Source organism: Cyrtonyx montezumae, unplaced genomic scaffold (genome assembly GCF_038088225.1).
Source record: "Cyrtonyx montezumae isolate F1298 unplaced genomic scaffold, pur_monq_1.0 scaffold_3, whole genome shotgun sequence".
Classification (NCBI taxonomy): domain Eukaryota; kingdom Metazoa; phylum Chordata; class Aves; order Galliformes; family Odontophoridae; genus Cyrtonyx; species Cyrtonyx montezumae.
In genome coordinates this window covers 89,647,125-89,662,015 of record NW_027072034.1, presented here as the reverse complement: position 1 = coordinate 89,662,015, position 14,891 = coordinate 89,647,125, and the positions used below count along the sequence as shown (strand labels likewise).

The following is a 14,891-nucleotide window of genomic DNA, read 5'->3' as shown; positions in this document are numbered from 1 at the left end:
TCCTTGAAATAAATATGAACTGTGATGGACTGCACTTCATGAAAAGCTTGAGCATTTTAAGTAAAAGCTCACATTCCCATTTTCATTCCTGTGGATTTCCTTTAGCATGCCAAGAAATCAGTAGCTGTTCTTTTATGAAAAAAATCTTTAGATGCTTTTCAACATGACTAATTCCTTATGTTAGTGTTGTCATCTCTGTTATTTTGATGAAATAGGTCCTTTATAATTTCAATCATATATAATCATACATAATATCAGTAACAGCTGGCTAAGTTGGTTGGCTTTTTGAAAAAATATTATTAATTTTCTAAACATTTTATTTTGACTATCTGAATTCAAAAATTTTTAATAACAACAAAGAAATACTCAAGAACATCTTTACTTTGGACAAAGACTGCTTATATTAAGTCATTTGATTAAAGCTTGTTTTTATGTAACTGGGAAATCTTTAAGTTTTCCAGGATCCTACATTGCTGTAAAACCTTAACTCATAAAACCTTCCCAGATATTCCTGTACACTCATGAATTATCTCATATTGGAAAATAGGAGTCATAAGAAGCTTTCCTTTGTATCTGTAAATAAATAAAGTAGTTGACCAATCAGTAGTACCAATGTAGAAATCCTCCAAATTCAGCTTGCTGATACAATTTTAAAAGAGTCCAGTCCTTACTAAATGTCCTACAAATTGAATGACAAATCCTTGCTGACATGTTACTAGCATCCATATTTACGCATCAGGCAAACTACTTTCCTCCCTATGGACAAGTTTTCAATCACAGCAGCAAATGGTTTCCCCATAATTTATTATAAAAACAAGCCCCACTGCAAGTAAAAGCAATAGGTTCATTTCCATATTCTGGAGAACTCTGCTGTACAATACTACCTCTGATTACAACAATGCTGAACACTTCATCTTTACTCTCTACACTTAAGTAACAAATAAGCAACAACACAAAGAACAGAAGCAGACTCCCATTCAGTGTTCACCTGATTCCTAAGAGAACTTACCTACTGAATTGCAGTCACAGAATGGGAGGAAGCAAAGTACAATCATTACAGTCAGACTGAACAATTCTGGTTGTTTTATTTTATTTTATTTTGTTGGGGAGCATTTAGGCATATGTACTTATGTACTCAACAAAACAATAACAATCTCATTTTCCTTCTCAAAATTCAAGTGTCTTCTTCGAGACAAAGGAGCCAAATAGGGTCAAATACACAGAACAGCATATTAAGAAAAAAATAAGACTTAAATTGAATAGTTGATTTAATATAACTGCTAGCAATTTATCCTTGATATTTTAACATCAGTGTGTTATTTTGTGTGTGTGTGTATAAGAATTAGAATAGCACTGATCCATCAGCCTTTCATGAGTAAAAAAGCACAGCATCTAATTACTGAAGAATAGCCTTGAGTTTTCCAGAAAAACAACAACAGAAAACAAAAACCAGAAGCTATATTATCTGGGCAAGGCTTCATGAACTGTTATTAACAAGAATTATGATCTCCAAGGAAATGGAGTTCTATTCAGGAGCATTTATTTTTAAAGCTTAAAATATGCAAATGACTTATAACCTTCACATACCTTTTAATAAGTCAGATAAGCTTACACAGTAACACTACAGACAACCCAGTGGGGAAGGAATGCAGCACTAACACAAACTATAAGCAACCAACCATCAAGCAATCAAACTTGCATAATTCTAGGCCAAAATATTCATCCATTAAGTATATTGCTTGAATTGACAACAGGATTCCAGTCAGCACAGTTTGCAACATTGATAAAGTTACTTTTCAAAATACAGATTAGCATTTCAATTACGTGCTCATTCTGCTTATAATTAAAAATAAATATCTTATGTTGTGTGCAGTGCTCTTCAGTAAGAAGTCTCAACAGTGCTAACAACTTCATACCAAAAAACTCCTGCGAGGTAGGTGTATCATCATCCCCATTTTACAAATGGAAAAGAGATTTGCCCTGAGTTTCACAGTTACTTAGTATCAGAGCCAAGAACACATCACCTGGCTCTGTACCGAACTTGTTCCACTAGGCAATCCTCCTTTTTAAGTTATGTTACCATAGTAAAAAATGTTATTTTTATAGCAATATTAATATTACAATATACCATTTTGCAATGAAACAAGAATACAGTATAGCTTATATTCTAGGTTCCATTCCTCTCCTCCACTCCTAATTCTTTCTCTTGGAGATAACCAGAATAATTATGGGCAAATAAAAAGCAGTTTTAAAAGTACGTGCTGTAAGAGCAGACATGCAAGTGACTGGAAGTATTATGTTTCTGTTCACAAAGAACGTTTTAATGTATTATTTCTCCAGTATCAACTGATAAAGGTTCTAGGACCATGTGTACCATATGTTAGCTTAAGATGGTACGCGTGTCTTCCATTATGCAGTTTAGTGTCAAAAACTCCAGTCAGTCTCATTAATTACTGTAGATACCTTTTTCCAAGTCTATACAATAATTGAGAACTATGTCCACTATAAAAACTCTTAAAACATTTTTGGAGCTACACATTCAGCACCAACATCCACCAAGTGAGAATCTTGATTAAGACAAACACATATGATTTCAGGTTTTAAAACAGTTCTATTTTCAAGTTTTACTATGAAGTGACTAACTCCTGTATTGGGACTGACAGAAGACAGTTGAGTCTTTGCTAAATTTGCTGGCAAAGTACACTTGAGATCTGAAACAAAATAACCAATCCAGTTCCTCATGTAGGCTCCATGACTCACCACCAAGATATTGGCATCTAACAACAATTCAGAAGCTTCACTGTTAGCAGAGCTAAGTTCATGTACACTGCAGTGACCTGTCCAAGGGAAAACTGACCCTTCTTCATACATTCCTGAGCTTCTGCTTGCTGCCCCATGCACCTCTTGGTCTTTCTGTTCCACTTCCACAGCTAGCCGGCACAGAAATTCAAAAAAATCCCTCGCACGTTCTCTTACCTAAATAGAAAGGTCAGAACAGTATATTGTGAAGAATTTAAGAGATTTCAAGTTTCAGTAACCCAAGATATTACTACCTCAATCAAAAGCTTTATCACTGACAAGACTCAGAAATTAGTGGTTAAGTTACTGAATGCTGTTTAAGAACTGCTCTGCCCTTCAAAGGCAAGCTTGAAAGCAACTGCCACCATCCTTCTGCATACAACAGCTTCATGAAGAATCAACATCAGAATCAATATTTTACCTCTAAAGAAATTCTCTAATGGGTAGCCACTACCACTAGGTCAAACAGTGTTTTTAGCTTGGAAAAATAACTACTATCAATTGGACTAAACTTTCATTAAGATGTTCCTAAATAAGTAATAGCTGTATCAGCCCTAATGAAATGACCTAGAAACTGAGGCCCGAATACATAAATACCGCACTTCATCCAGTGTTTCTCCTCCAGAAGGTGTGAATGCAGGACACTGCTCTCCAGCAGCCTTCGCCATAGCCTTGAGGTCAGTCAAAGGCCTTCCTTCAGCAACACCATATTTCTGTAAGAGGCAAATTACTAAGAATTTAGCAAGATATAGCACTTCTAATGCAAACATCTCTCACCCAGATTTGTTTTCTAGATTCTAGATAACATGAAGCTTATCACAATGTTGGCAGACGAGGTTCTCTACATATATTTTGGACTCATATTTCTGACACTCATTTCTACTACACAAAATTCTTAGTATACAAAATTCAACTGAGGCTGCATTGCAAGCACCTCACAGGAGGATAAACTCCATTTACTCTTCATTCGCAGAAATATTACAAGGGACTACTCAAAAGAAACAAATATTTTCTCTACAGTTCTCCATAACCTCCACAAGACAGAAGGAATTCTATTCTCCATTTCCAGGACATACATTCCTTCTACAAACAGATTTTTTAGAGAACAGACGACAAAAATGACCTTAAAAACAACATGCAAATGAACTATCAAAACATGAAATTAAAGATCAAAACATGAAACTAAATCACTTCCAAATGAAACGCACATATGAGAAACAGCAAGAACAACACATTTACAGTAACTAGTCATTGTGGATCAAAAGTACTCACATCATAAATTAATGTTTATAATCTCTAATGTATTTTAGAAGAGATACACTTGGATGCATATTAACATTTTTTATCTTGAATGTATCTCCATGGCACATCTCTTAAAAGCAGCAATAAAGGTTAATATTTCTACCACTGAAGATTAATATTTCACTAACATTAACAGATGAAAAAATGAATCCAAGTAGATAGCTTTGGTCCTTTCTTGGAAGGTCTGAAGACATTGAAGACATTATCATTATGAATATTTTGATAAAGTAAGGACTTATGCTCTACAGTCAAAACCCTCAGCTATGCAATTTCACAGATTTAGATGTTGATGACTGTGACACAGACACATGCTTACTTACTGAGAATTTTTTGATTTCTATGCTGTGGACATGCAGTTTGCTGCCATAATAACTTACTATAGTCTTCAGAATTTAACTGTACTGAAGCACTTTTACTTTAGATTCTCAATTCTTTTCCCTAAAGCAAAATTCACAGTTTAAGAACATTAAGATGTAAAGAAAAAATTTCAGAAACTACTGAAGATTCTAATCTTGAAGACTTTTCTGGACTTCTCTCATGAATGCAAGACATAAGAGAATAAAGCTTTTTTAAAAGAATCAATGACATACGTTCTTATAAAGGAGTTAGCTTCTTTTCATGATGTTCAAATTTAATTTCAGTTACTCAGAGCATTGCGTTAAAACTTGTAGCCTGCAGAAACTTTACTCGAATTTCTACTCATTAGTACAAACACCAGGAAAGGGAAAAAAGTAACAAAAGATTATACCTTGTAAAACTCTCTATCACAGCTCAAAACATTTTTGAAAATACCAGGTAATTAAGTAACTAAAGAATACTGGGAGGCACCTAACTTGCTGATTCAAGGGGGTGAACCAGAATTTGTGACAAAGGGGATCACAATGGAAAATATTGAGATCACATTCCGCTCTTCAAACAACTACTGCAAGTATGCCATCTCACTTTTTGTTTTGTAGCATTTCCCTACTTAAAATTCAGCTGATACTGTTAGTGTAGCACCTAAAGAATGATTAATACTAGCAGAAACATCCAACAGCCGAGTTTATTCTGATAAAAACAGTTAAAAACAAATAGGCATCATTATTATGCCTGTAACGAGGCAAAAGGGCTAATCGGGAAAGAAGGTTGTTCCACAACTAGCTGAAAGTTTTCTATTGGTCTCCATGCAAATTAAAAGGTATAAACAAATAAAAAGTTAACATCAGGCTAGAGAAGGGAGAAAGAGGGAACACATTTAACTTATGTTTCCTAGCCCTATATATAAAAAGTAATTCTCTTCACATTCAAGCCATACAATTCTTAAATCAGAGCATCACAGTTTATACCACTATCACTTTAATCTTGGCTTTCCTTCAGTTTTGCAATCAGACAATTTTTAGTAGCAGGTAAAGAAATCAATTCTAAAAACACATCACATAGCACTCTTCACTGCTAAATCTACCATTTACTAAATCAAGAGTAGCAACAAATCTCATTTACAATATTCAGTATTTAAGCAAATTCTTAAGGCACTTACTCTCTCTCGAAGTCTTGTATCACACTTGATTTCCAAATCTTTGCAGAACTTATTTTTTTCTATAATTGTGGCAGCAGTCTAAAAAGTGAATATAAACTTACATCAATGAGTGGTTCTGTTTTCTCATGGAATGCCTAAACCATATTACAACACCACATTCAGTACTAATTACATTAGTACTACTAATGTACCCAAGATCCCAAGTACACAAGATTAAAAATTTCCAGCTAGTAGTGTCAAAACTGTACATATTGCCTGTGTGAGGTCATAAAAGGAGAAAAGCTGCAAATTTCTGAAAGATCTTTCTCAACTTGAAGTCCAGAACAATTGGAGACACTTAGTACCCATAACAGCAGTACAATTTAAAATGTGAAAAAAGCCACATTTCTTACTATGCATGCTGCCATTCAAAAAACAATCATGTCAGCACATTCTTTACTTGTATGAGGGCTGCTCCCAAAGTAATGCTTCCGATTTTATTATGTTGGCCCACAACATCAGAGGCAAATATCAGTGGTACTGTGGTAGCAGTTGAACCTCCCCACCAATATTTCATTTAGTTTTGTTGCTATGCAACAGGCAGCAGCAGAGGAGAAATTTGACAAAACAACATCCAATGTGGAAGTGCACATAAAGCACAGCTGTGTAATTTAATTCCTCCATTTGGAAAAAAAATGGCACCCCCTGACACTCATCAAAACTTGCTGAATACTTAGAGACCAAACAGTGGATGTTAGCACAGGGAGGCAGTAGTCAGTACGTTTCACACATTAGCAACAGCAATGTGAAATACAAGCCACATCAGTCAATCATGCAGATTGTGATGAACAAGGCATGCAGGCTCTTGTTCATCACTGGAGATAAACACATAGCTAATGGAGATGACTATGTTGAAAAAGTGTTTTGTAGCTCTATGAGAACTGTTCTTGTGCTCTTTGTATGTTGTAATTTCCATAGAAATAATCAGGAGGCATTACTTTTTAAGAGATCTACATCATATGTAGATTGTGCTTGCAATCAATGCATTTCTAAAAATGGATCACTTACTACAACTGGCAAAAATCCAGCATCTAACACATGAAACAGTACCTAGCAATTGGCTTCTTAACAAACCTAAAAAAAATCATAGAATCACCAAGGCTGAAAAAGACCTCTCAGATCATCCAGTCCATCTATCACCTATCACTAATATTTCCTGCTAAACCATGTCCCTCAGACACCCCCAGAGATGGTGACTCCACCATTTCCCTGCGCAACCCATTACAGCATCTGACCACTCTCTTGGAGAAGTATTTCATAACATCCTACCTGAACCTCAGCTATACTCTTGAAGCATTTAAAGCAGAAAAAATTGTTTGCTGACAATATACAGAAGTGGCAGCCTTGATGTCAGATAGGAGACACACACTGGTCGATACACTTGAAAAAAATAAGAGATTAGGTTATTGTATTCACCTATCTTTTCATAGCTTGGCCAAAAAGAGACATGTAAAACCCAGAGGGTTTTGTTTGCTTTTAACAATAGACTGGATGTCTTGAGTTTTGTGCTGTATATTTCTTTTCCATGGAAGGATGTGATTTTGGGGATGAAAGGAGGGTTAAATAAGGCTAATAAAGAAACCTGATAAGAGGAAATTCTGATACCATTCTGTAAAAAGTATTCCTTAATATGGGCTCTAGAATGTTGGATGCTTCTTGCTGTATAGACAGTAACAGGAACTAAAGGATGATTAATATGCTTCTGTTCCTATATGTACCACAAAACATGAAGGTGGTACGGATTCACACACATACTGACTGCTAACCATAGCTAGAAGTCTTTAGCAAATGTCCACATCTACTCAAACAGGCATCCAATGAACTCATTTTGAAAACATTCCTTGGATTATGTCAAATAATAATCAGCTTTGTTGTACTATAAGATTATATGACTTATCCAAAGTAATGCTCATGAAAGACTTCATGTTGCAACTTCAAATTTCTGTCACACGATACTATCAAAATTCAGACAGGTGTGAATCATTTTCCTTGTATATATGAATAATACAGCTAATTTTATGATTATATCCAGAAATTTCTCCAGAATGGAGAATAGACTACATTCATATACTGAGCATAAATTCATACTATGAACTGTAAACACTAAATACGAAGATTCACGATCCATCTACTTAAGTGAATCTGCTTTGAATACTCACCTCCTTCCACCTTTCCTACACCATCCACTCTTAAATACTAGCCTGTTTCAGAAACATTACTGAATTTTCACAGTATCACAGTGATCGAAGGGATAATAGCCTCATGTAATACATGAAAAGGACTCAAAAATTTTCTACTGTTCTTTCCAAGGCCCACTTCGTTCCAGTCCTGAATCTACTTTCACTATTGCTGATGATTTGTCCCAATGGCAAGATCATAACTATGAGCCCAATATTCTTCTGTTGACTTCTGCATCACATTCTGCTAATCTTATGGCTCTTTTTGAGATGTACTCTGATCATACCAAATCCCAGTCTTCCTGATGAGCCCTCTCTTATTTCCACATCTGCCTGTTCTCATCCACACTGCTGATTTCTGGAACTATTCTTTGACTCCTTACTCCTGCTTTCAGGCCACCCCACAAAGCCACTCTCTTCATGTCCTGCACCTGTTTACTTGTGCATCTCTTCTAGTTCTCACTCCTCACCACTTCTAGCTTGTTCTCTGCTTAAAATATGCTGCTATAAGTGGGACTGAGATGCAAAATAGACAAGCAAGATAATCTGTTAAAAATAAAAGATCCTAACCTAGATTTTGTTGATCTTGTTTACAACATGGCTTTATAGTCTCTTGAAGCAGCAGAAGTGAAAAAAAGCAAGGAATCAAAGCTTTCAAGAATTTCTTAGTTTCAATCATGTGCCTTCTCACATATCTTGAAATCACAGAATCAGGAAGAGACAGAAATAATCATAAAGCTTGCACTGCAAATGTGGTCTTTGAAGAACAGCTAGTTGATCAATGCTACTACATAAAAAACTTCTGTATTCTCGATTCCCCCCTTTTATTTTCCCACATCTTATGCTCTTGCACACAAAACGATATGCAATTCCACTCAGTAACTGAGAGTGTTTCTTCTTTAATTTATTAAAATAGCACGTCAAAGTGAGAGATATCATGTTCCTGCCAAAATCCAGTGCCTCTGCACATTTAACGATACTTGTATAGACTTCACCATAAGACTGATTTTTGCTTTATTGGCCTGCATTCTTTAGAAAAACACAACAAATAGCCGCAATACATAAAACAGTACAAACAACATCCTGCCAATTTGCTTCGTTCCTTCAAAATAAACAAACAAACGGATCTGTCTTACCTCTAAAGCCCAATTACTCCTTTACCAAGGAGACATAAGCTGTCACGGTGTTATCCGTGACAGTGACCCAAGGGAAACAGAGAAGGGAGAGACAAAGGAAAGAAAAAAAGACTACACCGCCAGTGGCTACGCGGCGCCCAAGCAGAGCCGTGCGCTCCGGGAGGGGAAACGGAATCAATAGATGGGTCTACAAACCCCCCCCCCAAAAAAAAAAACAACGGCACGATTTGAGAAGGAACAGTAACTTTACTAAATCTAATAAAACTGAACAACTAAGAGAGAGACAGTTTCCAAACCAAAAACTGGGAGCTTACGTTAGGGAGGAACTGCAGGGGAAACACACGTGCTGAAACTCCACGGCAGCCGAGAGAGAGAGAGCTCGCCCGGCGTCCGGTGCGGAGCTCTGCCCCTCTGCTGCTCCCAGCAGCATTAACTCCTTAACTGCCTGCATGATGTTCTGATGTGGAATACCGGCATCAAAACTACAAAACCACAACATAAGCATATATAAAATAATGGCAAATCTATAAGGAAAACATTGCACAACATCCTATGAGTTGGTCTTCATCAGTTCCTAAGTGTGCTGCATGCACTGAAGTTTCCATACACACAGAATTCTGATGAAATTCAACCTTCAGTTCTAAATCCATTAAAATAGCCCGTGCCTTTCCTTCATGGTATTATTTTTATATCAACAACAGCAAATAAGCACCAAAATGTGAAACTTGTAATTATATTCAGTTTCCTCAAGAAGCACTTGCCTGCTTTGCTCGAAGGAGGTCACTTGAGAAGACATGAGTAAACTTCACATTACTGAGAAATAAACCAGCAGCATCTGCTTGTTTGAAACCAGTTGGAGAAAGTGGCTCATCTACTCCTTGACCTAAAACAAAAAAACATCAGCAAGAAAAGCTGAGAGAGTCTACTCAAACATAATCTGAGGGCTGCTAAAAGTAATGCCTCATATTTTATTATGTTGGCCCACAACATCAGAGGCAAATGTCAGCAGTACAGCAGTCCTTTTTGCCAATATTCTGTTACCTCGTTGCCTTGCGACAGACAGCAGCAGAGGAGCAGTCTAACATAACTGTCTGACATGAAAGTGACTATAACGCAGAGGTGCGTAACAAAATTCTACCATGTGAAAAAATGGCACCCACTGACATCCATCAATGCTTGCTGAATATTTATGGAGACCAGACAGAGGATGTTAGCACTGTGAGGTAGCAGACGGTATGTTTCAACAGTGGCAACAGCAATAGTGGGTCAGGTCCACTTGTGCAAATTTATATGAGCACAAAGCATTATTTTTGGAGCAGCCTTCTTATTTAGCACTGCAGTTGTTGATTGTGGGATTTCTCATTTTGCAGGGAAGAATAATTTTCAATTGCACAGACGTTAATAGAATAACTGATACTAACCTTGCAGTATCTTGTCTTTGTTGTATCTTGTTTCTCCACTGAAATAGATTATAGACAAAATAATCATGACTTGATAATTTTAATCAAGGTTCACCAACTACTATTACATGCCAAATGGAAGAAGTCTAAATATAAAAAATGATGTACAGTATAGCACAGCCACCTTTCACAAGGATATATTTAAAGACTTAAAAAAAATTCATTTTCAAGTAGTTAGCTACAAACACGTCATCAATATTTAATAACATATGGAACAAAAAGGAAAGTAATATCTTAAATTCATCAGAACTGCAGCATTAATTAGTATACTAAAGTGACTTTCCTCACTGGAAAGAGGAAAGAAGTAGGAAAACTCTTTAGTCCTCTACTGTACTAGCCAAAGGGACTTCTGTGTGTTAGAAGGAAGCTAACTTGAGAGATAAGCAAAGATAGTATAGTAGGCAGCAAACCTTGATGAAGCACAGCATAAGGTAGAGCTGCAGAAAAACTAACAGAATGAACATCACCTGCTTTAGAATCATAGAACATCCCAAGTTCAAAGGGACCATGCAGGATAATCAAGTCAAATTCCTGACTCCAGACAGTATTACATAAAAATCAGATAATAGGAATGAGAGTGTCATTCAGACACTTATTGAACTCTGGCACGTTTGGTTTCATGACCACTGCTCGGGGAACCTGTTCCAGGGCCTGATCACCTCAGTGAAGAACCTTTTCCCAGTATCCAACCTGATCCTCCTCTGTTCCACCTTCATACTGTTCCCTTGAGTTCTATTGTTGGTCTACAGAGATAAAAGATCAGTGACAGCCCCTCTGCTCCAGCTCATGTGGAAGATGTAGGCCCCTCACTCTACTCTTCTTTAGGCTAAACAAACCAAGGAACTTTATCAAATCTTTGTATGTCTTCGCCACCAGACCCATTACCATCATGTAGCCCTCCTTTGGACACTCTACAATAGTTTTACATCCTTCTGGTTCCCCGAGCTGCACACAGTACTCAAAGCAAGGTCACACCATTCAAGTGTAAAGTGGGACAATCATTTCCATCAAACAGCCAGCAGTACTGTGCCTGATGCATCCCAGAATATGGTTGGCTTTCCTGGCTGCCTGGAAATACCACTGACTCATGTTTGACACGTTGATCAAGATCCTCAACATCTCATCCCCAAGTCTGCATGTCTAGCCAGGGTTGCGCCTTCCCAGGTGTGCAATCTGGCACTTGCTCTTGCTTAACTTCATACAACTGGTGATTGCCCAGCTCTCTAATTTGTCTAGATCTCTGCAAGTTCTTTCCAACCTCATTGGAGTCAACAGCTCCTACCAACTAAGTATCATCAACGAACTTGCTCAAAATGCCTTCTAGTCCTACATCCAAATTATTCATGAAAACTTCTTAAAGAGAACTTGCTCTTAAATGGGGCCCTGGTGATCCCCACTAGTGGATGGCTGCGAACCAACCTTGAACTCTTTGGGCCTGAATCATCAGTCAGCTGTTCATTTATCATGTTATGTTTTTGCCTAGCTGTATGCCAGATATCTTGTAGTCGCACTTCGGGTGGGTTAACGGTCTCAGCCCCCAACCTTGACATGCTGCCCCCAGACTCATCTCCAGCAGACCTGGTTTTATTCCCTTCCACCTTTGAATCTTGTTTAAAGCCCTCTCAACATTCCTGTCATGGTTATCCACTGGTATACCACATCCTAACATCATGCAGTGCACTGGGATTTAAAGAGTTAATGCTGCAGCTCCATGGACTTCTTTATATTTTCATTTTCCTGGTCTCAGAAGAGAAGAATGAATCACAGCTCTCAGAAGACTTCGTTTTTCCATTTTTGTTTTCTATTTGGAGGAAAATATAAAGCAGACTGAAAGTCATGAGACTTCCTTCTCTGTTCCCTGGCCACTTCACCTACAGCATTAGAGTAAGGGCTTTGGTTTCAGAAACTCTCTTTTTTGCATTTTACTTTATTTATTAGCTTAAATTTAAACCATACTGTATTATATTGTATGGTTATATCTCACATTCTGCTACTATACTTAGTAAACTAAGTTGTTTACTAAGTCATTAACCACAGGTCTTTGTTAATAGCCACTGAAGCTTGAAACTCACCTTAACAGTTCTGAAGAAGTCACAAATGTCAGTTATTTAACGTTTTACAGAAGATTAGACTACTACTCCTAAATGAACTCTTCACCCCTAAGTGTGCAGGGTTCATCTGAGACCTCTTGGCAGGAGAAAGGTCTTATGACCAATCACTGCAGAGTTCATAAACTACGCTTACTAAATTTAGGTGTAATGCTGCACTTCAGTCAGTACTATTCTGACCCATCTTGACTCATCTTGACAGTTAACTACAGCACAAACCAGAACAGATTCGTGCACACAGTGAGCTTTATTAGCACCAGACGCAACACCACGGCCTGCTCCGGTCGAGCGGTTCCCTGACCGGACCGCAGCAAAGCGGAGCTCGGAGCACCGGTACCACACCCTCCTCGCGAGCCGATTCTCGCACCGGTTCTGCTCATCCCTCTGCCACTGGGCCGCGCTGCCCCACAGTCACATACCGGTCCCAACCTCCGCACCATGAGGGGCAGCCCCGGCACAGGAAACAGACCGCCAATGGGCAGGGGGACGGAAGTCCGTTAACGTCACGGTGCACGCGGGCAGCGGCGGCGGATGGGTGCGGAGGGAGGGTAGAGCAAGGTCAAAGGAAGAGCGAGAGGCTCGCTCGGTCGCTTCCGCGGCGGAAGCAGCGAGGGAACACGGTGCAACGGCGGTACTCACTGGCGGACGACGGTGAGCCCGAAGCGAACCATGACACGGCCACACGGGTGGGCGCAGGCCCCACTACCGCCGCCTCCGCTCTGCGCCGCAGCGCCCGCCCCGCCCCGCCGTTTACGTCACTGGGACTGTGACATCACAAGGCAGCTGCCGCCGCACCTCCCCTCAGCGGCAGGATTTAAAAGTCTTAAGGCATACTTTCTTTACAGTTATCCACAGTACGCTGACTTAGCTTCAAAACACAATTTGGTTAGAAAACTTGGAAGCCATATGATGATTCCTCAGCGATCTACAGCAGAGATGGGGAGTGGTTTCAAAACAACTGCTTCAGAGCAGTGATTGACAAAACAAAGCAGCAGGCAGTATAGGCACGACCAGGCGGACATCCACAGCAGCTGGGGCCATGCTGGTACTAGTCATGGAATGGTTTGGAATGGACCTTAAAAGACATCTAGTTCCAATCTCTGCCATGGGCAGGGATACTTCCCACTGGAATAGATTACTCACGGCCCCATTGACCTTGGCCTTGAACACCTCCTGGCATGGGGCATCCACATCTTCTCTGGGCAACCTGTTCCAGTGCCTCACCATCCTCTCAGTGAAGGATTTCTTCCTAAAGTTTAAATCTATCTTCTTGTTGAAAGCTGTTATGCCTTATCCTATCACTACAGGCCCTAGTAAAAAGCCCCTCCGCACCCTTTAGGTAATGAAAGGCTGCAATGAGGTCTCCTTGGAGCCTTCTTCATGCTTCTCTGCTCCCCACCTTTCTCATCCTGTCTTCATAAGATAGGTGCCCCATCCCTTTGATCATCTTCATGGCCCACTTCAGGCCATCTCCAACAGGTTTAGGTCCTTCTTGTTTTGGGGGCCCTAGAACTGAACACAGTACTCTGGGGGTTTTCACTAGAACTGAATATAGAGGGAGAATGAAATCCCTTGTCAGCCACCTGTTTTTATGCAATCTTGAGCCTCCACGCAGTTTCTGAAAAATGAAGCAGACTGTGATCTTCTTCTGATCCTATTTACCCAAATCTTTTCAGTACACAGGGTCTAGATGGGAGGTTGGTGGGACTGTTGCAGACTGATTTGTTGGAGGGCCAGCTTTGCTCTGCAGCTATCACTGCTTTTGGCTGAAGAGGAACTGGGGTGAGAGGCAGAGTGAAAAGGAAACTAAACTGAACAATCCCACCCACCTACTTATGACCTGCAAGGAACGTCTCACACATAATCCATATCACAATAATGTTTGGAAACTCAAGATCAAAACATCTGAGCTACATAAAATAAATAAGCTCTGCTGACTAGTGGTTTTCTTTCTGGGCCAACTGATAGCACTTGTAGGAAGATACATCTGCATTTTGTAGTTCACATTCTTTTTGCCTATGTATTGCTCCTTGTGTGAGTAAAGGGATTCTTTATTCAGTTGCTAAGGGTTTGCCATTCAGACTCTCACTTTCCCTAGTGTAAGTAAGCAAAGCAAAAGAAAAGAAGACTTAGAAAATACATGTTTGTTTTGCCATTCCTTTCCAGCCTCCTGTTTTTGAAAATATATTTATGAAAAAGGACATACATCTTGGCAATCAGCAAGGATACTATAGGGAAGATGTATTCTTTAGCACTGAACAACAACCTAATTGCTAGTAAAATGATGAAGTAACAGAGGCAACCAAAGATAATCATATTCTATTCAGAAATCTCAACTTCTATGCTTTGCAGAC

The 14,891-nt window shown here is 39.0% G+C and overlaps 1 protein-coding gene across 1 annotated transcript; it reads right to left on the bottom strand.

Moving 5' to 3' along the window:
* Positions 1 to 2,333: 2,333 nt before the first annotated feature.
* Positions 2,334 to 13,259, bottom strand: TIGAR (TP53 induced glycolysis regulatory phosphatase). Its single transcript, XM_065742374.1, has 6 exons — positions 13,177 to 13,259; positions 10,391 to 10,428; positions 9,731 to 9,852; positions 5,618 to 5,695; positions 3,402 to 3,512; positions 2,334 to 2,976 (listed from the first exon to the last, which is right to left on the bottom strand). Exons 1-6 carry the CDS (start codon positions 13,206 to 13,208, stop codon positions 2,515 to 2,517), a joined length of 843 nt encoding a protein of 280 aa, XP_065598446.1. The 5' UTR covers positions 13,209 to 13,259; the 3' UTR covers positions 2,334 to 2,514.
* Between the last annotated feature and the right edge of the window lie 1,632 nt (positions 13,260 to 14,891).

Excerpts from the sequence above, each read along its gene's own strand:
- TIGAR (XM_065742374.1), bottom strand. The coding sequence starts at position 13,208 with ATGGTTCGCTTCGGGCTCACCGTCGTCCGCCA. Across the intron at positions 5,696-9,730 it reads ACCTCCTTCGAGCAAAGCAG|ACTGCTGCCACAATTATAGA; the intron begins GCAAGTGCTTCT and ends TTCACTTTTTAG. Across the intron at positions 2,977-3,401 it reads GAGGAGAAACACTGGATGAA|GTAAGAGAACGTGCGAGGGA; the intron begins GTGCGGTATTTA and ends CTTTCTATTTAG.